Source organism: Bidens hawaiensis, unplaced genomic scaffold (genome assembly GCF_021521415.1).
Source record: "Bidens hawaiensis isolate Kalapana, Puna unplaced genomic scaffold, B.hawaiensis_p1.1 tig00016775_1, whole genome shotgun sequence".
Classification (NCBI taxonomy): Eukaryota; Viridiplantae; Streptophyta; class Magnoliopsida; order Asterales; family Asteraceae; genus Bidens; species Bidens hawaiensis.
Genome location: NW_027492544.1, coordinates 481,002 through 505,850, shown reverse-complemented (window position 1 = coordinate 505,850; position 24,849 = coordinate 481,002). Strand labels below are relative to the sequence as shown.

General features: G+C 35.3%; 2 protein-coding genes and 1 pseudogene across 2 annotated transcripts; all 3 read left to right on the top strand.

Moving 5' to 3' along the window:
* The first annotated feature begins 493 nt into the window (after positions 1-493).
* LOC143552104 (uncharacterized) lies at positions 494-6,490 on the top strand. Its single transcript, XM_077042397.1, has 12 exons — positions 494-568; positions 644-748; positions 1,991-2,105; positions 2,322-2,413; positions 2,947-3,146; positions 3,959-4,240; positions 4,323-4,381; positions 4,494-4,530; positions 5,169-5,240; positions 5,334-5,484; positions 5,811-5,945; positions 6,122-6,490. The coding sequence occupies exons 3-12, from the start codon at positions 2,003-2,005 to the stop codon at positions 6,488-6,490; spliced, it is 1,500 nt and encodes a 499-aa protein (XP_076898512.1). The 5' UTR covers positions 494-568; positions 644-748; positions 1,991-2,002.
* A 4,977-nt stretch (positions 6,491-11,467) lies between these two features.
* LOC143552103 (uncharacterized) lies at positions 11,468-15,173 on the top strand (annotated as a pseudogene).
* A 3,055-nt stretch (positions 15,174-18,228) lies between these two features.
* Positions 18,229-23,666, top strand: LOC143552102 (uncharacterized). Its single transcript, XM_077042396.1, has 3 exons — positions 18,229-19,958; positions 20,056-20,127; positions 21,858-23,666. Exons 1-3 carry the CDS (start codon positions 18,318-18,320, stop codon positions 23,655-23,657), a joined length of 3,513 nt encoding a protein of 1,170 aa, XP_076898511.1. The 5' UTR covers positions 18,229-18,317; the 3' UTR covers positions 23,658-23,666.
* Positions 23,667-24,849: the final 1,183 nt, after the last annotated feature.

Here is a 24,849-nt window from a genome sequence, read left to right as displayed (position 1 = left end):
CACTTTTTCTAGTGGGTTCACTTGTCAAATAAGAATGGATTTGCTCGTTAATTCGACATTATAGGTGTTTATAAAATTGAAAAAAAGATCAAGTTTGGACGCACTCGGTGGCCAAGCAGTACCTCCACCATTGCCAACACCGAACCTGGAGCCGTCAGTATTAATTCGGTATCCATGTTTAGAGGTTTTGGAAACGATACAACACTCATGTTATTACCATTTTTTTCTTTTGGTACCGCCATACCGACACCAAACCAGTATCTTATGGAGCATTTTCAATACCGATACCAGTACCAAAGTCATCCCTATTTGTGAGGGTGTCGATTGTAAATTTGTAATTCTAAGTTGCCGTGCAAATTGGAAATGAATAAAACCAATAAAAAATAAATAAAAAAAATAATAAATTGTGTGTGGATATCATCATATATTCATGTTATAATATTATCTTTGACCCATCTTTGACGAAAATCACACTTCATTTCTGACTTTCTAGACACAGACACATGATATATACATCTACACACACATATACACATGCAAACAAGTGTACAACACATGATTTGAATTGGTATACTTTAAGGCTTCATATTTCATATATAATTGGAAGATAAGTAATTGCTAATTCTTGTGAACGTATTGAAAGTTAAACACGTTATTTAAGTCACCTATGGCGGCGGTTTAGAAGATATTTGTGTTTATACGTTAATCACATCAAGTGATAATCAGTTGGAAAGCTTCTTGTTCTCCGGTGAGTTATTATACCTTTTGCGTTTTATACTTTTGGTTTTCTTACGTCAGATGTTACGGGTTTAAGGCTGTGGAGCTGTTTAATCGTGTCGGTCACAAAAGGTGTTTGGGATTCTTTATTTTACCTTCTTATGACCTATATAAGTCATAAGTTATAACTTATGATTTACACACTCACAAAATCTTATAACTTACAGGTGGCTTATAACCTATAAGTTATAAGCGATAAGGAGGTAAAATAAGGAATCGTATCTATGAATGTAATTTTTAGACGACTTTATTGTGATATTCAAAAAGGTCTAGTGACGCTTGTTTGATTCTTTGATGAATGAACAAACTCCTATAAGATATGACTCCTACTATGAGATAACCTTTTACCCGTAAAACTAGTTATTTTTTTAGAACGACGACTTTCTTATGTGTTAGGTCATCGCACTCTTCAAATTTAATTTGAAGAGCGTTGACTCATTTTGGATTGACTGTGTTGTTTTAACCGGGCAATGCTGATTTGTAAAAGTTTATTATTATTATTATTATTATTACAATTATTATTGTTATTATTATTATGAGTTAGCCGGAAAAAAATGGAGGATGGCCGGATATTTGGAGTAGGCCACCGACAGAGAGAGAAGTGGTTTTTGGGGTTGGACCGGTTGGTGGGTTTAATATTTAATTGTTTGTTTTCTCTTTTATTTTTTTTGGTTTTGTAGTTTATAAATTGTTATTTACTTTCTTTAAATGCGTTAATTAAAATTAAACAAAAATTTGCTCCTTATTGAATTTATAAATTGTATTATTTAGGTAGAGAATTAGTTTCTTATAATATATAATTTGGTTATTAAAACACATAGTTTAATTTTTTATAACTATTACAGTGAAGTTTGGCTTTTCATAATTCCAACACTGAAGTTTGGTTTTAGACATACATATGTGGAAAATTTCAACTTTCGATAAATTAATTTATTCAAGCTTTGTATTGAGTTTTCAAAATCATTATTATGTTATTATTATGTTGAGAATGAGTACCGTGTAAAACGTATACTTTTATTTAATGCATTAAATACAATACTGAAAAAAGCGGTTATGTAAGTGTCTTATTTGATTTCACGTCTCTCAACATTATACCAGTTCTGAAAGTTGGTTTAAAAATTAACTTTCATGAGAAGTGTTGAAAATGTTAGTTTTTAAAGTACAATAACAAGTAAATATATAAAAGTTTATTCTAAAAAGTATATTAGTGCAGGACAAATTAATAATGGAAGGCCAATGGAGTAGAAGAATATGGTTTATGATTATATTGCTTTTGATTTCAAGCTTTTCTCTTATTCAAGGACAACCTAATACCACTACCCAAACAGGTCAGCTACACACTTTTTTTAAAATAATAGTTCTTAAAAACATTTTAGGGTCCAGGACTTCATTCTATAACTTTACAATATAGGGTTGTTAATTGTTAAAAAACCGTGCCTGACCGGTTGAACTCGAACCAAATATATTTTGTGAAAAACGCCTATATGGTCCGGTCTGATCAGTTTCAAAAACAAAACTAAGCATGACGCTTTTCTTTTATGTAGGAGCAAGAGATGACACGGTTAGGCCCGATCCTTTGGAAAACCTTAGAAAGTACAAGGGAGGGTACGACGTTACCAACGTTCATTATTGGAGTGTAAGTAAATGAGTGTATGTTTTTGCGTGTCAAACGAATGAGATATAAGACGTTAGAGGAGAGTTCATGAGAAAACTAAAAAGTTACGAGAAAACCGAGAAAATTGATACCAACCAAAATTTTTTTTCGTTTATATTATAACGTTAGTATTGTAGAAATTTTTTTGCAGCTTGCGAAGTTACATATATGTATCTCATACGAGGTACAAATATATATATATATATATATATATATATATATATATATAGTTTACGAGTTACATGTATATGTAACTTGCTAACAACATATATATTTTTTTATTTTTTATTTTCCGCAAAGTTTAACAAGATATAATAATAACGAAAATATAAAATAAATCTTGTTTAAACGTGATTTTCTCGAAGTTTTCTTGCAATTTTAAAGTTTTCTCGTGATCGCTCTCATAATAAGCTATGCTATCATATGTTATAATAACATGATAAACTTATAAGTGTCATATTTTTAGTTACATGTATTACTTATACTAACATTGTGTGTTTACAATATTTTTTCAGTCAACTGCATACACAGGAATAGCAGGATATGTGCTTGGGGCCTTATGGCTCTTATGCGGCGTCGTTTTCGTTATATTTCTTGTAGCAACCACTTGTTGCAAAAGAAACATGAAACTAAAGAAACATAAGAAACCAACATCCTACAAACAATATTACCTTTGGCACATTCTTGTTGCGGTGTTCTTTGCTCTTTTAGCCATGTAAGCCTTCAGTTCTGTTCCGACATGCATTATCGAGTTGTACATAACATATCCACATGTGTCAATGGTTGTACTTTATAGTTTGTACATAGTTGCAAAAACTAAAGGCTATGTGTAGTGGAGGTGCTACAAAATGGGTCGTTTCGTGCCATGTGGCGCCCAGTCAACAATGGTGGGTTTTTGTTTTAGGGGTGTAATGGTGTTGTAGCGCTATATATATATATATATATCTATATCTATCTCACTCTCTCTCTCTCTCACACACACACACACAGTATAATAAAAAAAAAAATACACCGGCGACAAATAATACTCTCCCCCCCTCCCTTATCGCCCCATTTGTCGCCCGGGGGGGGGGTTCCATATAAAAATCGCCCCCGTCGCCCCTATATTCTCGCCCACTACGGATGGCCTAACTGGCATGCGATATTTAGACACCAGGATGTTATATCCAGACACCACCTTTTGGCATCTATACGACTCATATAGATGGCAAAGTATGTCAGGAGACATTTGAGTCATTGACTAGTAAAATATACGTCTTGTATAGGCCTATACGAGTCATATAAACACCTGCACGAGTGATTTAGGCACCTATATGAGTCATACAGACGCCCACACGAGCCATCTATACGAATTGTATAGGCCTGAAATTCTATACGAGACATCGGGACCTATACGCCTCGTATAGCTGGCAGAGTAGGTTTGACATCTACGTACATGTACATGTCGTATAGGCCTATACAACTCGTACATGCCTGACAGACTGGTGTCTGAATATAACATCCCTTATAATTTACATTCATTTTCAGAGTAGGAACAAGTTTAGTACTTGGAGGGAATACCAAATTCCATTCCAGAGCAGATAAGATCATTGATATAATTATAGATACAGCCGATAACGCGTCAAAGACTATATATAACACAACCGGAGCCATGAATATGACACGAGTCAACTTACAAGGAACAAATGTTGATGCATCCACCACTCGTTTCCTTGAATCCACTTCTAGGCGACTTGACTCTACAGCCGATGATATAGAGCGACAAGCTAGAAAGAATCGGCATAAGATTGATCTCGGCCTTCGCATTTTGTAAGCTACTTTAGTACTTTTTTGTTGCAGAATCCTTTTGGTTTAATGTTGCTAAACAGTACAATGCTTATGATTATTGCAGGTATATAGTAAGTACAGTTATTTTCGCGCTAAATTTGGTTGCCGTGATTGCATTGACAGGTACGATTTTCACCTAATAAAGTCTACTAAAAATCTATATCAGTTTGTAAATTTCACTCAGTTCATGTATCGGTTTTGTTACTAACGAAACGACTTTGTTTGTGGCTTGCAGCCGTTGGAGTCGTTAAAATAAGGCGAGTTCTTCACATGTAAGTTCATCCTGCAAAAGTGCAAAATAACTCCCATTTTAACTATGATCAAATATTTAGGCCTGTAAGCGAACCAAACGAACACGAACAAGGGCATGTTCGTGTTCGTTCATTTAACTTTAAACGAACCGAACGAACACGAACATGGACACTTAATTGGATAAATTTTCGTGTTCATGGTCGTTCGCTTAAAAATGAACATGTTTGTGTTTATTTATGTTCGTTCAAGTAAAATCTAGATGTACATTTCACGAACATAAATGAACATAAACGAACATTAATAAACATAATTGAACAAAGATAAATGAACATATAACGTAAACGAACATAAGTGAACACACTTAAATGAACGCAAACGAACAAATATAAAACATTAAGTGGATGAGTCATCCAAAGATGAACATAAACAAACATAAATGAAGGAACGAAACATATGTTCATGTTCGTTCGTTTAATTAAATGAACACAAACTTTTTGTTCATGTTCGTTTGTTTATTAAATATACGAACTTCCTGCCAAACGGTTCACAAAGATTTCACTGAACGTTCGGTTCAATTACAGGCCTATGAACAAAAAAAAAAATAATAATATTATACTTTCAAGTTTCTCATGTTGTTTTTTAATTGTAACGGGTGCAGTTTGATCGTGTTGTGTTGGTTAATCACCGTTCTATGTTGGGTGTTCTTCGGCGCATACTTCTTTATATCACGGTATAAGTTGTTGTTGTTGTTTTTTTTTTTTTTTTTGCTTTGCCTTGCACAAACATTGTGAACTAAACGCGCTATAAACTACTTTTCGATTAGATTTGCTGGCGACACATGCACAGCGCTTGAAGGATTCCAAAAAGATCCTTACAATAACAGTTTAAGCTCAATCCTTCCTTGTGATCAGTTACTTTCAGTAGAATCAGCACTTAATGATGTCAGTGCTGGAGTTTACAATCTAGTCAATCAGGTATCTTATATAACAAGTCAACACGGGTCTTTTTTTAAACGGGCCGAGTTGACTTGCTAACATCTTTTTGACCCCTTATTTAAATTATAAAAAAAACAATATTATATATTACAATAATTTTTTTTAGTTAAACTTTGTTGTAATTTCTTTTATACTGAAAAGTAGTGATTACATCGAAACAGCAGGCAAGTGGGAAACAAGCGAGCAAATTATTTAAATAATAACTTAAATTTAAATATTTGAGCAAAATATGGTTTGACAGGTTGTATGAGCGACTTTCAGCCCGTTTAATCTTTTGTAACAAAATAATTGTTGGAAAACTGCAGGTGAATGCTAACATATCTCGGTTGCAACAAGATTCATCTTTTGGAATATGCAACCCGTTCTCCGGGCCACCAGATTATAACTACCAGCCAAACAACTGCTCGGAGAATGATATTCGTATAGGCGACATCCCTGAGGTATAATAGTAATAATAATAATAATATACATACTAGAATTATTTTTTTTCACTTTCTTGACATTTTAAATTTGTTTCTTGAATAATAATAACAATAATAATAATAATAATAATAATATATACATACTAGAATTTTTTTTCTTCACTTTCTTGACATTTTATATTTGTTTCTTGAAGCTTTTGAGCTTGATAACATGTGTGGATCCCGTGGACGGAGTCTGCAACGGAGGGATTCCCATATCAGGAAACGAGTTTAGGACCGCAGTAGCATACACAAGTTCAATACAAATACTTCTAAATTCATATCCAGGAATGGAAAGCCTTCTTAACTGTCAAACAGTGAAGGATGCATTTTCGGATATTGTCCAAAACCATTGCAAACCAGTAAAAAGAGACTTAAAGATCGTGTGGGCGGGACTCGTGTTTCTGTCAACTGCAATGGTATTCTTGGATCTTACGTGGACTGCTGAGTCGTACTATGAACGCACCCATCGGTTTTCGGATGGATCAGTAAAGCCTCATCATGCAGATAATGTGATTATTTGAAGGTGGCTTGAAAGCTTTCTAGTCAAAAGATAAATGTAAGTATTGATTTTTGCATGAACAAGAGAAAACATGTAAAAATATTAAGGAAGAAATTTGTTCAATGACAATGGAAAATTTTGGGCTCATTGAAATGTTAGTGGTTAGTAACTTAGTACATGCATCTTTAGTTTATGAAAGTTGTTTTAAGAAAACTCGTTTTTTTAAAAACTTTTTAGTGAGACTTGTGTCACGGGTACGTTTTCTAGCCGTCGTGTGGCACGTCGTTTCATCCCACTTATAATAAGGGTCATTGGTTTTGTCATGTTATAGAATCATTAGAGGAGCGGCCACAGCTCCCGACCAGTGGAGCACAAACACTTTAAGGGCAGTGGCGGACCCAGGATTGTTTGTCAATGGGGTCCCAATTTTTTCGGTTTACAAAATTTTTCGGGTCGGTCGTTATTCGGGTCGGGTTGAGGCGAGGAACATAATAAAAAACACGGAACTATGGTGTCATTGGAAACGAGTAAGTAGAAAGAATCTAAATTAGAAACTAGATGAAACATATACTTTTAATTCATACCCGAAAAACATGAACGTAATCTATATATATGGTCTTACATAATTGACCAAAACATGAAAAAATAACTCTAACACAAATAAATGATTAATTATAATATACATACACAAGGTAAGTAATAAAAGAATATGCAAAATCCATGTTAACATTATATATGTTGCATGGTGATAATGACTATATGAGAGAAACTAACAAAAAGCACAAATACCCTAACTGAATAACTAAGACTAGGATATTAAAAAAACAACAAAAAAAGAAGTATGGTGGGGCTTGAACCTACAATCTCTCACAAGTAAAACAAGGGACTTTCCACTGTACCAGTTCAATCCTAATAGTATGGGTTCTAAGTATTAATTTTTATGGGGTCCTTACAAAATTTAATATATCGCCTCTAAGTAATTTTTAAAAAACATCGGTGTCCCGGGACCCCGATCGGACCTATGTGGGTCCGCCCCTGTTTAAGGGCATGTACACTTTCCAAATTGCGAGAATCTCCCCATAAATACAAGCAAATACGATCATCAAACATTTGACACGTCACACTTTGTTTTGTGTTGCCGAGACATGCGCCTAAGGAGAAAGTCTTTGCAGCCGAAGTCAGCCGAGGAGCCGAGTGACGTGCCAACGCTACTAATTGAGTGCCAGCACGTAGCTGTGCTGTCAGTAAGAAGGTAGTCGGCGCCTTTCGAAGCCTAAGCCCTTTCTTTTATAGTGTGCGCTTTAGTTTGATTGCAGCTAGCGCGCTTGACTAAGAAGATAGAAAGGGCTTTTCTCGCTTGGTTAGTAAAGTCAAGTTTTTGGCCTTATCTTGCAGGTGACGACGACGTCGAGTTGACGGCAGAGAAAGACTGGGCATTCAGGCGAGCCGCCCGGTGGTGTGGTACGTAGTGGGTTTAGTACGCCCCGCCAAAACGACTCACAAGTCACAACTTAAAGGGTTAAAAGTGGCATTATGAGTAGGTTGGGTTATTAATAGTTCAATTCAATCATGTTTCAACGGGTCTGGTAGTCGTGGTGTTAGGTCAAGCCATAAGTGTAAACGAGCCAAGTTGCTACGAGCCAAGTTGCTCAAGAACTAATTGAGATCGCCTCCTTGAAAGTTTGAATCGGAGTGAGCTTAAACGAGCTCGAGCAAAAGAATCAGGTTGTTAGATAAACGAGACTAAGTGCAAGCTTTATTTGTAATGCTCGTGCTGCCTCGTGAGCCTAAACAAGTTTGTTATTTTTATATCTTTTATTTAGTGTATATTAATATAATAATTATCATGATATTTAAGTTTGTGATAAAAATAACTTAATAATATACATCATGTTCTATAAAACTTGTCATAAAAATATATATATAATTATTAAAAATCTATATAAATTAATTGCCTAGCTTGTAACTAGCCCTTGTAAGTTATACAAGCTGAGCTTGACTCGACTCATTTACACCGCTACGTTAATCCATGTACACCCGTTAATTTAATATATTCAATGTATATTTTCATAAAAATTATCTTTATAAAAAATTATGATAAAAATAACTATGTAACACACTATATTTTAAAAAAATCACATTTAAAACGTAAATGAAAATAACTATAAATACACAACAAGTAATTAACAAGCAAAAGCTCTAGCTTAAAACATTACTCGCTAGTCGAGCTCGAGCCTTATTGAGTTATTGGTTAACATAGCTCAAGCTAGTTGAGCTCGGGCTCGAAAACCAAAGGACACTAGATGACTACATTGGAACATGCTTTCTATGTTTCTTACCAAACCAAACAAACTGATCGTTTAATAAATTGAAGAAATAATCATCATCAAACTTTTAGTTTGTTGGAGATGATGAATCGTACAAATTATTATGCTTTCATGAAATCCAGAGGTACCCATTTCTCATCTTACGGGCTCAGATTTGACACCGGGTTGAAAATTTGATCTTGATCTTGAGCTCAGCCTGATTTTTAAAAATAAATTTAGTAAATCAGGGGTGTGCATGGGTCGGTTTGGGCTAAAACCGAAACAAAAATGGAAATGTGGATTTTTTTATAGTTTCTGACAACCATTCGGTTTCATATATGGTTAGGGTTCGGTTTCTTTTTTTTTTGTTTTTGCCATTTGAGCTTGAAAATTTTTGGCCAAAAAACTAAAGTCGGTCAATAGTAATGAATTTTGGCTTAAGTATTTTTGTTTAGTTAATATATAAAGTTGATTATTATACATTTGGGCTAGAGTATTTAGGCTAAACTATAATACTATGTATTAAACTATTATAGATTACTTAAAATTTAAATAAAATATAAAAATCTATAAGTTAGGTTCGGTCTTTTTGGTTTTAGTTACACGCAAAACCGAAATGGAACTGAAAGTTTGGTTTCGGTTTCTGTTCGGTTTTTTTTTTTGGTTTCATGCACACCCTTACAAAAAGATATGCAAACTAACTTTAAAATATTATATAGAAATTCCAAATTAAGTTCAACCGAGCCAGCTAATGAGCGAGCCGAGCTAACAAGCGATTGGCTCAGGCTCTGTTCGGTTTCAAACTGAGCCAATTTGAGTGAGCTTTTTTTTAGATTTTTCCGAGCCCGAAAAGGTTTAAACTTAAAATATTATACACACTCGTTTATTTATGAAGTTTGTCACCTTTTTAATATTAGTTATAAATAAATAGAAGCATAGGTGACAACGGGTTGGTATAAAAAGATGGGAGATAGGATATGGACGCCTTGGTTTATTAAGTTTATTCACGAGCGTGGATATTTTAACATTTACACGAATTTCTTAAACGAGTCAGCGTTAAGTGTGTCGCATAGAGACACGGGGGTTAACTATGGGAAAACCGCAGGGCCCGATTCAAATCTGATCCAGGAGAGTTCTCGTGAGAACGACCTTTTTAAATTGGAGCCGTTAATAAATGGTATGATTTCTGTTTTAGAGAAGTTGTTCCTGATAGGATTGTGACAAGTGTTAATGAACTCGGGCCCGTTTTGAGAACTGTCCAAAAGAGGAATGGGTTAGTGGTTGTGAGCGTAGATCAAAAGTCAAAGGCGTTGACCCGAAACTTGTTGTGTCATTTTGAGAGGCTTGATGTTTGGAACTATATTTTTGTGGGCCCGGTTTCTGATTTCTTGCTTGATCTTGCAAGACGTGGGCATCCGGTGGTTAATTCGGGTCTGGTACAAAATAAGCTTGAAAGTTTAGGCTTGTGGATTATGGATGGAGAATCCAACTGTAAGGCTGTTATTTGTCACCCATCATAGTATTTGGTCTCCAAACATATTTTTATTTTATTTGTCATGTAAAATGTGAAATGGATACTAATTTAAGCAGTTTTGTTGGGATTTATTACTGTGTCGTTTAATACAGAACCAACTTTAAGTAGGAACCGTTACAACCGCATCAACACTTGTAACTATTAGTTTTAAGTGTAATACATAATATAATATAACCATATTGAGGGTAATGGTGTTCTCTAAATTTTTGGGGGTGCGATAGCCTTATACAAGAAAGCCGCCGTTTAAAAAAAACGGAAACCGAAGCATAAATCAAAATTAGAAATAACTGAACAAAAATGATGATTATTATTAAGCGAGTATGTTTAATATTACTCAACATTATTGTTTATTTTCGACATTGTGTCCTTTCTGTCTCTCGTTAAGCAAGAATTACATGGAAAACATTTTAGTTTCTTTATTTATTTTTTAGTTTTTGATTTATATTTTAAATTGTGATTTTTTTTATTATTTTTCTTGAACTTTTTATTGAATGGTTTTTTATAAGGTTATAAATACTTCTCATAATCAGGGTCGGCTTAACGAATGTGAAAACCTAAATCAAAACAAATTTTTGTGATCTTTTCATGACAAATGGTAAGGGAAAAAAAATTGTTTATTAGAAGTTTTAAACTAATAACCAATACTTTAGTAACAACCAAACCTACCACCACTCCAATATTTTACTTGATTTTGCTTTACCCATTGCAATATCTATATATATATATATATATAATGTTTTCTTAACATGGAGGCCTTAATAGTAACAACCAAAACCTAACTTGATTTCGCTGTACCACGAGCTAACGTCGTTGACACTATCATTTTTCTCCTTTTGTGTCTTTTAAAATCATTTTCTAATTGAAAGACAAAAGACCGGATTCCATTATGATTTTTTTAGAAATACAAACAAATATACAAACAATTAAACATATACATGCTTTCTGCATTTCATTCATAGTTGATATTTGGTAGGTTGAAGCAGCATTCATTAGCTCCGTTTGTTTTTTCTGCTGGATGATGATGATGGTGATGAATCGTTCTATTAATGCTACTGCTGTTATTATTAAATCCAGAGGTACCCATTTTCCATCTTTCCAGTTATTAGGTTTACAATCATCTCATTATTATCACATTAATGCTTCCTCAAGTCCGTCTGTTATTGATAAAGTTAGGAACTTGAATGATGCCCTTAACCTGTTCGATGAAATGTCTCAAAGACACCCGCTGCCCTCGGTTGTTAAGTTCAATCAGCTGTTGACTGCTGTTACCAAAATGAAACATTTTTCATGTTCCCTTGATCTTTTCAACCAAATGTGTTCCCTTAGGGTTCCTGTTGATAAATACTCCATCAGCATTTCAATCAAGTGTTGTTGCCAGTTGCATCGCACCAAAGACGGTTTTGCACTCCTTGGATCTTGCTTTAGGCGAGCTATTGTACCCCATGTGTACATATTTAATGCGCTCTTAGACGGATTCGTCATTGAAGACAAGATACTTGAAGCAGAAATGTTTTTCAAGAAGCTCATCAAGCAAAAGCTTTGTGAACCTAATGTGGTTACGTACAGCACAATGATTAAAGGGCTTTGCAAGTTCAGTAATATCGTTACCGCAATTGCTCTGCTCAGGCTAATGGAACAAGGAAACTGCAAGCCTGATATCGTTACATATAACACCATCATTGATAGTCTTTGCAAGGATAAATTGATAGATGATGCTTTCAACCTCTTTCAAGAAATGGTATTTAACAGACACATTCTACCAGATTTCATCAACTACACCTCTTTAATATGTGCTCTTTCTAAGTTAGGTCGTTGGGATGAGGTCTTAAAGTTGCTAAAAGAGATGGAGGATGAAAAGATTTCTCCAAATGTGCAAACCTTTAATGACGCTTAGAGGTCTCGTTCCTAATGTTGTCACTTACAATAGCTTATTAAACGGGTATTGCAAGAATCGGAATATAGTAAAAGCCATGCAAATGTTTCGAGAGATGGCCGGAAAAGGTTTAAAACCCGATGTGGTCACTTACAACACCATGTTACATGGGTTGTTTCAGGTTGGCCGTTGTGTAGCTGCACGCAAACTCTTCGATGAGATGTACGCACAAGGCCTAATTCCAAACGAGTGCACTTATGGAACAATTTTAGAGGGTCTTTGCAACAACAATCTACTAGAAGATGCGCTCTCTTTGTTTCATTTGGTGGGCGATGGCAGGCTAAATAAAGATATTGTTGTTTACACTATCCTCATTGACGGGGCGGGAAAAGGTGGGAAATTTCACATTGCAAGGAATCTTTTCCGTGACATAGTTGATAAAGGTTTGCAGCCTAATGTTAGGACATATAATGTGATGATTAGTGGCTTTTGTGGGGAAGGTCTATTGCAAGATGCAAAAGACTTGTTTCTTTGAATGGAAGAGAGTGGGTGCCCGACGGATAATGTTACTTATCGTCTTCTTCTCCAGGGATACCTAAGGAACGAACATTATGATGATGTTGAGATGCTTTTAAAGGAAATGGATGGAAGAGGTTACTCTCTTGATGCTACAACCGTATCGTTGTTAATGGATGGAGTTGCAGCTGGTTCATTAAGTAGAAACATGCTTAAGTTATTAGGTAAGCTTGTGCCAAAAGAATTATTGGACAACAAACTGAGTGAGTGATAGGTTGAAGAAATAATAATAATAATAATAATAATAAAGCTTGTTGTAGAGACATACATTCATACATGCTTTCTGCATTTCATTCATAGTTGTTTGAATCATTCATTACACATACAACATTCATTCTCTCTGTTTCTCTTCTATGCTGGATGATGATGATGATGATGATGATGATTATGAATCGTTCAAAATCTGCTGTTGTTGATGCTTTCAGAGGTACCCATTTCTCATCTTTCAAGTTAGGGTTTGAATTAGGGCCTCATATTATTATTAAACCTGCTTCCATTCACTCGGATAATAGTCCCCGGTCTAAGCTCGATAAAGTTAGGAACTTGAATGATGCCCTCTACCTGTTCGATGAAATGTCTCAAAGACGCCCCCTGCCCTCGGTTGTTAAGTTTAATCAGTTGTTGAATGTGGTTACCAAAATGAAACATTTTGCTTCGTCTCTTGATCTTTTTAACCAAATGTGTTCCCTTGGCGTCCCTGTTAGTAAAGTTACCATGAGCATTGCAATCAAGTGTTGTTGTCAGTTGCATCGCACCAAAGACGGTTTTGCTCTCCTTGGATCTTGCTTTAGGCGAGCTATTGTACCTCAGGTGTACATATTTAATGCGCTCTTAGACGGACTCGTCATTGAAGACAAGATACTTGAAGCAGAAATGTTTTTCAAGGTCATCAAGCAAAAGCTTTGTGAACCTGATGTTGTTACGTACAGCACATTGATTAAAGGGCTTTGCAAGTTCGGAAATGACGTTACCGCAATTGCTCTGCTCCGGCTAATGGAACAAAAAGAGTGCAAGCCTAGTATTGTTACATATAGTAACATCATTGATAGTCTTTGCAAGGATCAAATGATAGATGATGCTTGCGACCTCTTTAAAGAAATGGTGTTTGAAAAAAGAATTATGCCAGATGTCATCACCTACACCTCTTTAATATGTGGTCTTTCTAAGTTAGGTCGTTGGGACGAGGTCTTAAAGTTGCTAAAAGAGATGGAGGATGAAAAGATTTCTCCAAATGTGCAAACCTATACTGCATTAGTTGATGCGTTTTGCAAGGAAGGCAAAGTAGAAGAAGCCGAGGCTGTTATAAACATCATGTTTGAGAGGGGTACGGTTCCAAACATTGTGACATACGGTTCACTTATTGATGGTTACTGTCTGCGAGGAGAAATGATAAAAGCAAGGGAAATGTTTGATTCAATGACGCTTAAAGGTCTCTCCCCTGATGTTGTCACATACAGTAGCTTATTGAACGGGTATTGCAAGAATCTGAATATAGAAAAGGCGATGCAAGTATTTCGTGAAATGATCGAAAAAGGTAAAAAACCCGATGTGGTCACTTACAGCACCATGTTACAAGGATTGTTTCAGGTTGGGCGTTGTGTAGAGGCACGCAAACTCTTTGATGAGATGCATGCGCAAGGCCAAATGCCAAACGAGTGCACTTATCGGATAATTTTAGAGGGTCTTTGCAACAACAATCTCATGGAAGACGCGCTCTCTTTGTTCCAGTTGATAGGTGATAGCAAGCTAAATTCTAATATTGTTGTTTACACTATCCTCATTGACGGGGCGGGAAAAGGTGGGAAATTTCGCATTGCAAGGAATCTTTTCTGTGACCTAATTGATAAAGGTTTGCAACCTGATGTTAGGACATATAATGTGATGATTAGTGGCTTTTGTCGGGAAGGTCTATTGCAAGATGCAAAAGGCTTGTTTCTTAGAATGGAAGAGAGTGGGTGCCCGCCAGATAATGTTACTTATCGTGTTCTTCTCCAAGGATACCTAAGGAACGAACATTATGATGATGTTGAGATGCTTTTAAAGGAAATGGATGGTAGAGGTTACTCTCTTGATGCTACAACCGTATCGTTGTTTATAAATGGAGTTGCAGCTGGTTCATTAAGTAAAAGCTTGCTTAAGTTGTTAGGTAAGCTTGTGCCACAAGAATTATTGGATGACCCTAGGTTGTGCACCAGAGTCGGAAACTGAAATAGTAATTGTGGGATGTGAAATGAAGATTGTAACTTGCATATTGCAGAAATCAGGAAATCTCTGGTCTACACGTGTTTGGTCTAATTAGACATATTCCAATTGATGTATTCACAACGCTTAGACGTTTGTGTTTCTTGTAGGTTAATGATGTTTGGTAGTTTCATGAATACTAGCAGTAACATCTTCTCTATATATTACTTTTTTGCTTCACGATACATGACCTTTTATATTTTGTAAGTATTGATCTTGTTGAGTTAAGGCTTTTCAAATATCTTGAAATCGGCTTTGTTTTAAATAACCGAGCTTGAGCTGCTTGGTTCGGTTCGGCTTGTGAACAGCTGTACTTGTGACTGCCATTTTATTTTTAATATTAAGAAGAAATATGAAGTTGTTCTAAACAGTTAATAAACTGTGCTTACGGAAATGACATTTTCTAATTTTTTAAAATATTTTTGGCAAACTTCATAGACAGATATCTGATAAAGAAAAAAGGTTATAAAAGAATTAAGAAAATGTTTTGATGAATTACAACTTTTTAAAACTCTTTTATACCTTTATAAAAAAGGAGAGCATTGATAATATGTTTACTGTTTACACATCCAGTTAAGTTTGGGAAACTAACTGGTTTGTCAAAACGGTTTTAAAAAATGAATTCAGGTTAAAACAGGCTGTTTAAGAAATAAAATAATTTGGTTTGGGTCAAAACGAGTTATAGTCAAAACTCATTTGGTACTCCTGCAGATGCACACACTGGTTTGTCATTTCTTAACAAAAAACATATTATTTAAAATCGGAATTCCGGAAACTATATATATAAAGAGTTGACTGATATGTCAACATAAAGGGTGGGTTAGTGTGATGTTGGAATGGTCCTGGCATGAAGGGCAACTTGGGAATTTCTGAAAATATGATGCAGTGGTTGAAATTGCTGGTCAAAGTTAAAGTCAACATCGGGTTTGACCAGATATGCAAAGCTGATGTTGTCAGAAAGTTAACAGTTACTTAGGACTATAAAATGCAGAAAAAAGTGGTAAATATCTTCCTGGGAAAGTTCATGATGATTTTGACTTTGACTTTGACTTTGACTTTGACTTTGACTAACAGGTTTATCCTAGCCAAGTCAAAAGCTGACTTAAAAGAAAAAATGGATCTTTTTTTATTCAACCAAATTAAAAGTAAAAAAAAAAGAAAGAGTTTATTTATAGTTAAATTAAGCTGATTAAAACAAACTATTTGTCTAATTTTAATTATGAATTTCAAGACTGCAATACTTTGTTAAAAGTGTATATGTGCATGTTTATATTTTGTTTGGGGTTGTTTAAAGAGCCAGTCACTCAGTCAAGCTATCTTTGGCTTAAGGTTAAACAAGTCAACGCGGCTAAACTCGTATTATTAACAAGCTTTAATTGAGCTTGAGCTCAGCTCGTAATAGAACTCGAACTAACTCGTTTAGATCAAAAATATTGTCTAATATTGTTTTTAATATTTAAGTAAAAAAGTTAAAATTCGAATGTTCTCTAGCTGGTTCATGTAGGGTTGTAAACGAACCGAACCTAACGATACCTTGTTTGTGTTCGTCCATTAAGCTTTTTTCGGACAAACAGACGGTTCACGAACACTCTACTTAACAAAAATTTGTGTATGTGTACGTTCATTTAGGAATTGAGATTGTTCATGTTCGTTCGTGTCCATTCGTTAATATTGTAAACGAACGCAAACGGACACTAATGAACACTATCGGACATAACCGGACGCTAAAGGGCACCAATGGAAGGACAAACATAAACGACCCTAACGGACAAACGAACATAAACAACACTAACATGAACGATTACTTTGAAGTAGTGTCAATGATTCGACCGAGCCCAAGCTTGACTAGGCTCGTTCGATTTTCGACGGCTTGAGCTCGGCTTGTTAATTTTTTACTAATGTATATGTACTTTCACTAAATTTCATATATTTTGAGAAAACCCTTAAACGAGCCTAAGCTCATTTTAAGCTCGTGTGTAGTATGGTAGTACCTTAAACGAACCAAAACTCGGCTTGAGCTCAGCTGTGTAGTATGAAATTAATACATAGAGGTGAAGAATAGTTAAAATTTTAAGATACACGAGGCACGTTTAGGCTTAGTTAGACATAACAATAAAAGACTTGATTTCTTCCTGAAGGCTAAAATGATTGGTGATGCTTTGAAGACATGTAAAAGTATGCAAAGATGATGGATAGAATTTATGTTGATAAATGGTTGTATAGAAGTGAGTTTTTAAGCTTCATAAGGATCTTTATAGGAATTTGAAAGTTTGTGATGGTAGAAATTAGACTTAGAGCAAAAGGGTTGAACATGTGAAGGCTTTTAGATAATTCAAGTTTGTTCTCGTATTTGGTCTCTTGCTTCTAGAGGCTGCATAGATGTTTATAAGACGTGGCGGTTTTGACAGCTTTTGTAAGAGTTGATTTGGTACCTGTTTTATTAATATATATATATATATATATATTGAACGGGTTGAAAGCGGCTCAAGGGATTTATTTAATTCGATAAAAAATAGAAAAAGACAACGCGATAGTCCACCATAAAATCCCATGTTCGTGTATCAATTGTTTATTCCAACAATTGGTATTAGAGCTACATCTCGAGAAGATCATATGCATATTTTGACAGTAAAGTATATTCATTCTGTAAAAATTATGATAAGGTTAGAAGGAGGTGACTGGACTTTTTTTTAACGTATTTATCACACGTTTTTGTTTTTAATTCTTAAAGGACACATTTTAAATAACAAAAGATTTACATTAGATCATCAAACAATGTCAAACTTTTAGAACAAAAACGTAAGACATAAAAAATACTAATTCTTTCTAATTTTAATCTTGACATATTTCAAATTTAGTGATAGTGATAATGATAGAAATAAACAAGATGGTGTAAATATAAAAATACCAAAAGAATCAATTTCCATGTCATATACTATTACTATATAACCATCTCTATAGGTTTTTAAAATGGAGAACATAAACTTAAAATCATTTTGTAATACTAAATTTAAAAAAATAATGAAGTCATTTTTTATTACTTAAAATGCAGAATAAGACAAAAGACCAGATTCCACCTTTGATTCTTTTACAGCTACAAATAACAAGATATATGCTTTCTGCATTTCATAGTTGGTAGTATTTGGTAGGTTGAAGCAAATCCAGAGTATGTAACATTACCCCTTTCTCATGTTCACAATTTGGTACTCACATTATTATTAAACCTGCTTCCTTTCACTCGGATAATAGTGACCGCAGCCATCGGTCTAAGCTCGATAAAGTTAGGAACTTGAATGATGCTTTGTATCTCTTCCATAGAATGACACTCAGACACCCTTTGCCATCTGTTGTTGACTTCACTCAGTTGTTGCATCTTGTTACCAAAATGAAACATTTTGCTTCGTCTCTTGATCTTTTTAACCAAATGTGTTCCATTGGTGTCCCTGTTAACCAATACACCATCAGCATTGCAATCAGGTGTTGTTGCCAGTTGCATCGCACCAAAGACGGTTTTGCACTCCTTGGATCTTGCTTCAGGCGGGCTATTGCACCCAATGTGTACATATTCAGTGCGCTCTTAGACGGATTCGTCGTTGAAGATAGGATTCTTCAAGCAGAAATGTTTTTCAAGAAGCTCATCAAGCAAAAACTTTGTGAACCTAATGCGGTTATGTACAACACAATGATTAAAGGGCTTTGCAAGTTCGGTAATAACGTTACCGCAATTGCTCTGCTCAGGCTAATGGAACAAAAAGAGTGCAGGCCTAATGTTGTTACGTATAGCACCATCATTGATAGTCTTTTGAAGGATCAAATGATAGATGATGCTTTCAAGCTCTTTAAAGAAATGGTGTTTGAAAAAAGAATTATGCCAGATGTCATCACCTACACCTCTTTAATATGTGGTCTTTCTAAGTTAGGTCGTTGGGATGAAGTCTTAAGGTTGCTAAAAGAGATGGAGGATGAGAAGATTTCTCCAAATGTGCAAACCTTTACTGCATTAGTTGATGCGTTTTGCAAGGAAGGCAAAGTTGAAGAAGCTGAGGCTATTTTCAACATCATGGGTGAGAGAGGTAAGCTTCCAAACATAGTGACATACAATTCACTTATTGATGGTTACTGTCTGCGAGGTGACATGGTTAGAGCAATGGAAATTTTTGATTCAGTGACTCTTAAAGGTCTCTCCCCTGATGTTTTTACTTACAATAGTTTACTGAACGGCTATTGCAAAATTTTGAATATAGAAAAGGCTATGAAAATATTTCGGGAAATGACAGATGTAGGTTTAAAACCCGATGTGGTCACTTACAACACCATGTTACAAGGATTGTTTCTGGTTGGCCGTTGTGTAGCTGCACGCAAACTCTTCGATAAGATGCATGCGCAAGGCCAAATTCCAAACGAGTGCACTTATGGAATAATATTAGAGGGTCTTTGCAACAACAATCTACTAGAAGATGCGCTCTCTTTGTTCCAGTTGATGGGTGATAGCAAGCTAAATTCTAATATTGTTGTTTACACTATCCTCATTGACGGGGCGGGAAAAGTTGGGAAATTTCACATTGCAAGGAATCTTTTTGGTGACATAATTGATAAAGGTTTGCAATATGATGTTAGGACATATAATTTGATGATTAGTGGCTTTTGTCGGGAAGGTCTATTGCAGGATGCAAAAGACTTGTTTCATAGAATGGAAGAGAGTGGGTGCCCACCAGATAATGTTACCTACTGTGTTCTTCTCCAAGGATACCTAAGGAACAAGCATTATGATGATGTTGAGATGCTTTTAAAGGAAATGGATGGTAGAGGTTACTCTCTTGATGCTACGACCGTATCGTTGTTAATAGATGGAATTGCAGCTGGTTCTTTAAGTAGAAGTATGCTTAAGTTGATAGGTAAGCTTGTGCCAAAAGAGTTGTTGGACGACCCTAGCTTGTGCGTCGGAGGGCAACTGAAGTTGTAATTGTTGGATGAGATATGCACCAAATTTCTAGCAACCAAAATAGTCCATGGGGCCCGGGTAATATTAAAATTCTTTGTTGAGTTATCTTACATAGAAGAAAGGGTATAACCCCAACAGGATGTATTGTTTTGAAGTAATATGCTTTGTTGCATTTCTAGTTGTTCATGTATGTTTGATGTAACTTTCTGGTTATAATTTTGACTGATATAAACTTCTGTTGTGAAGTAATATGCTCTTGCATTTGAAATTTTAGCTAAAACTGAGCTCAAGCCAACTCATTTAAGTTAAAATTAATACTTAATATTTATTCAATAATGATCTCTAGGGGTTCAGTAATCATAGACTTATTTAAAATGGACTTTTGATTAATCTATAGACATTAAAATTTGAATTTAAGTTGAGCGAATCATATAAGCAAATTTATTTAACTTAAAATTTGACTCGTTTACAAACCAAGTCAGCTCGGATCGATCTGTTTATAGTCGAGCTGATTTCAAACAAGCCTTTAATAATAACTTAAAAACATTATAAACTTGTGGTATATGAAGCGACATTGCATCATTATTACCCGGCAGATTTATGCCTGAATGAAAGTTTTACTGTTCGTATTCACAAGTATTGTCTAAAGACGTATTCACAAGGTCGGGTTGAACGGTGTAAAAAGTCAAAACGGGTTATGAGCAGTCAACGCAGTTTCATGTAACCGGATCACAGTAAGGGTGGGTAATGTGTTGTTGAAATTGTTTTGTGACATGAAGGGTAATTTGGGAATTTTTGAGAAATATGATGCAGTGCTTGAAATTGCAGGCCAAAGTTAAAGTCAAAACCATGAGCTCTTTTAAGAAGCTACTGCTGTGAATTGGAGAAAATGGAATGCAAGTCAAAGTGTGGTGGTACTTATGCAGACTGACTGGTCTTTATGGATGATATCATCCGGTCAAAATTGATGATGATTTTGACTTTGACTAACAGGTTCAACCTAGCTGAATTAAAGAAACATTGGATGTGACATACGCATATTCGCGCATTTTAATTACAAGTCTCGTAGAATAGGCGCTTCCATTTGTACGGTCATGGCATATATTTATGATTTTATTCCACGTAAAAAGAGAATTCAAGGCTTTTAGTGTTCTCTTGCATTGTATAATATGCCATCATATCATCATTTTTGGTTGTGTATAAACATAACATCGTATCGTCATTGATTGCCTCCTTCCAAAAGGCAGCATTCCCGATAGGCCGATAGTTATAGCCTTTCTAATAAGTCTTTGTGTGTGAAATGTCACACACACAAGCATTTTATCTATATAATTTTTACTTGATGTATTTAAGATAAAAATAACTAAATATATACATTATTTCTATACATAAAAATTTAAAACTAAAACGTATATAATAAATAGTTATAAAGACAATGTAAAATTATTTTGTAACGTTGGATAAAAGTAAAAAAGAACAGAAAAAAAAGGTTGATTGGATTTTAATAATCCCTATTGACCGATAATAATCTTTGTTCATTTTATCGTCGTTAGCGTCCCAAATTTAAACAAGTTGGCCCCAATGGTCTCTCGTTAAAGAACTTAACAAGGTTATACTTTTTTCTGAATTTCAAACTTATGTTTTAGGACTTTTGATCAGAAGATACGAATCGATTGATGTAAAATTCAGTTCAAAAAGGTGCTTCGAAACGATGAAACAATGTGTTAAATTCGGGTGTTTGAACTTCCAATTAACAAAAATCAAGTTGTTTAGATTACTGTTTTGAGCTAAGAATGACATCAATCGACTCGTATCCTAACTCTGATCAAAAATCCTGAAACATTAGTCTGAAATTCGGAAAAATATATAAGTCAATCCGATCTTAAGTGGCTTGCGAGCGGCTACAATGAATTCCAGGAGAGTCAGTCACTGTTGAAGATGGCTACAATGATGATGAATCGCTTCACAAAGTCTGCTTTCAGAGGTAACATTACCTCCTTTTCATCTTTCCATTTAGGTTTAAAATCCAGTTATCACTCAAATCGATTCATGATTGAGAACTTGAATGATGCCCTCCACCTGTTCGATGAAATGTCTCAAAGACACCCGCTGCCCTCGGTTGTTAACTTCACTCAGTTGTTGAATGCTGTTACCAAAATGAAACATTTTGCTACTTGTCATGATCTTTTCAACCAAATGTGTGCAATTGGTGTCCCGGTTGATGAATACTCCATCAGCATTGCAATCAAGTGTTGTTGTCAGTTGCATCGCACCAAAGACAGTTTTGCACTCCTAGGATCTTGCTTCAGGCGGGCTATTGCTCCAGATGTGGTCATATTCAATGCACTCTTAGACGGACTCGTCATTGAAGACAGGATACTTAAAGCAAAAATGTTTTTCAAGAAGCTCATTAAACAAAAGCTTTGCGAACCGAATGTTGTTATGTATAGTACAATGATTAAAGGGCTTTGCAAGTTTGGTAATAACGTTACCGCAATTGCTCTGCTCAGGCTAATGGAACAGGAAAAATGCAGGCCTGATATTGTTACATATAACACCATCATTGATAGTCTTTGCAAGGATAAAATGATAGATGATGCTTTTAAGCTCTTTAAAGAAATGGTGCTTGAAAAAAGAATTATGCCAAATGTCATCACTTATAATTGTATGATAAATGGGCTTTGTAAGTTAGGTCGTTGGGATGAGGCCTCAAAGATGCTAAAAGAAATGGAGGACGAAAAGATTTCTCCAAATGTGCTAACGTTTAACACGTTAGTTGATGCGTTTTGCAAGGAAGGTAAAGTTGATGAAGCCGAGGCTGTTATAAACACCATGTTTGAGAGGGGTAAGCTTCCAGACACATTTACATACAATTCGCTTATTGATGGTTACTGTCTGCGAGGTGAAATGATCAAAGCAAGGGAAATATTTGATTCAATGACACTTAGAGATCTTGTTCCTAATATTGTCACATACAATAGTTTACTAAACGGATATTGCAAGAATCGGAATACAGAACAGGCTATGCAGATATTTTGTGAGATGACGGATCAAGGTTTAAAACCCGATATGGTTACTTACAACACCATGTTACATGGATTGTTTAAGGTTGGGCGTTGTGTAGCTGCACGCAAACTCTTCGATGAGATGAATGCACAAGGCCAAATTCCAAACCAGTACACTTATCGAATAGTTTTAGAGGGCCTTTGCAACAACCATAAGGTAGAAGATGCGCTCTCTTTGTTCCAATTGATGGGTGATAGCAAGCTAAATTCTGATATTGTTGTTTACAATATCCTCGTTGATGGTTTAGGAAAATGTGGGAAAGTTGACATTGCAAGGGTTTTTTTCCGTGGCCTATGTGATAAAGGTTTGCAACCTGAAGTTAGGACATGTAATGTGATGATTAGTGGTTTTTGTCGGGAAGGTCTATTGGGGGAAGCGAAGTTGTTGTTTCTTAGAATGGAAGAGTGTGGTTGTCCGCCGGATAATGTTACTTATTGTGTTTTACTCCAAGGATACCTAAGGAACGAACATTATGATGATGCTGAGATGCTTTTACATGAAATGGATGATAGAGGTTACTCTCTTGATGCTACTACCGTATCTATGTTAATTGATGGAGTTGCAGCTGGTTCATTAAACAGAAGCATGCTTAAGTTGTTAGGTAAGCTTGTGCCAAAAGAATTATTGGACGACCCTAGCTTGTGCTCTTGAGAATGAAACTAAGAGTAATTGTGGGATGACAAATGAAGTTTCTACTTACAAATTCCGTTTGGTGTTCATTTGTTGGTAGTTTAATGATGTTTGGTAGTTGCAGTTTAATTTCGACAATGCGTATATCATAGTTTCTAAAAGTAAGCACTGGAGTTTTGTACTGGATCTGCTGTTAGCCTGTTGCTGAGATAACCAGAAGCAATACAGCCATGAAGGACATGATGCAGGATCTGCATGTTCTAATTGAACAGTTTGTAAACATTGTATCTACAAAATGCAGATATATAATAGGACATTTGTACCAAATTCCATTGGGTCTTCATGTTGATGAGGTGTTTGTTCACTGGGATAAGGATTATCTATTTAATAAAATCACAATTCGTACGTAATTGTATTTGTTATATTACGAGTCTGTTTGGTAAAAAGATTGTGGTTGAAACGGGTCATTTTCTCATTCAGGCCGAGCTTTGCGCAGTTGGGTTGTTGGACAATGACTTCATTTCTTGTTAATTTTATAAAAGTTCTATAAATTATTAATACATTAATATAACATTAATACCTAAATTGTGAATATAACATTATCAACTATAATATGTATTTATTTATTAAAAATTTCTCTTATTTTCATAATTATTTATACCCAATCTTGTGTATTGAAGCAACTAGAAAGTATTTGCACTCCATTGGAGTGGTCATTTCACATGGCAAATGATGGATGTTTTCATAATTATTTATAGCCAATCTTGTGTATTGAAGCAACTAGAAAGTATTTGCACTCCATTGGAGTGGTCATTTCACATGGCAAATGATGGATGACCCGGCCTTTGGCCTGGGTTCGAATCCCGATGCCGCCTGGATTTTACGGTTTGTTTCCAGACTCGTTCTGGTTAACTCGACTGTCGTGCCTTCGGGCGGGTTGGGGCTGTCGGGTTTTACCAGGAACGCCCAAGTCAAACTCGGATGCCAGCGTGAATCCGGCTTAGACAACACAGTCTGGCCTGAGTGGGGTGGTGGGACTCCTCTCGTAGGAGTTGTGATTACCCTTAACTGAGAAAGTCACCGTTCGAAGAAAAAAAAAGTATTTGCACTCAATGATATCCGACATTTATTTCTATCTAAATAATGTAAAGTCTATTTCACTATTTGTAGATGTATACATTATTCATTTTTAACGACAAAGTCAAACTATCTC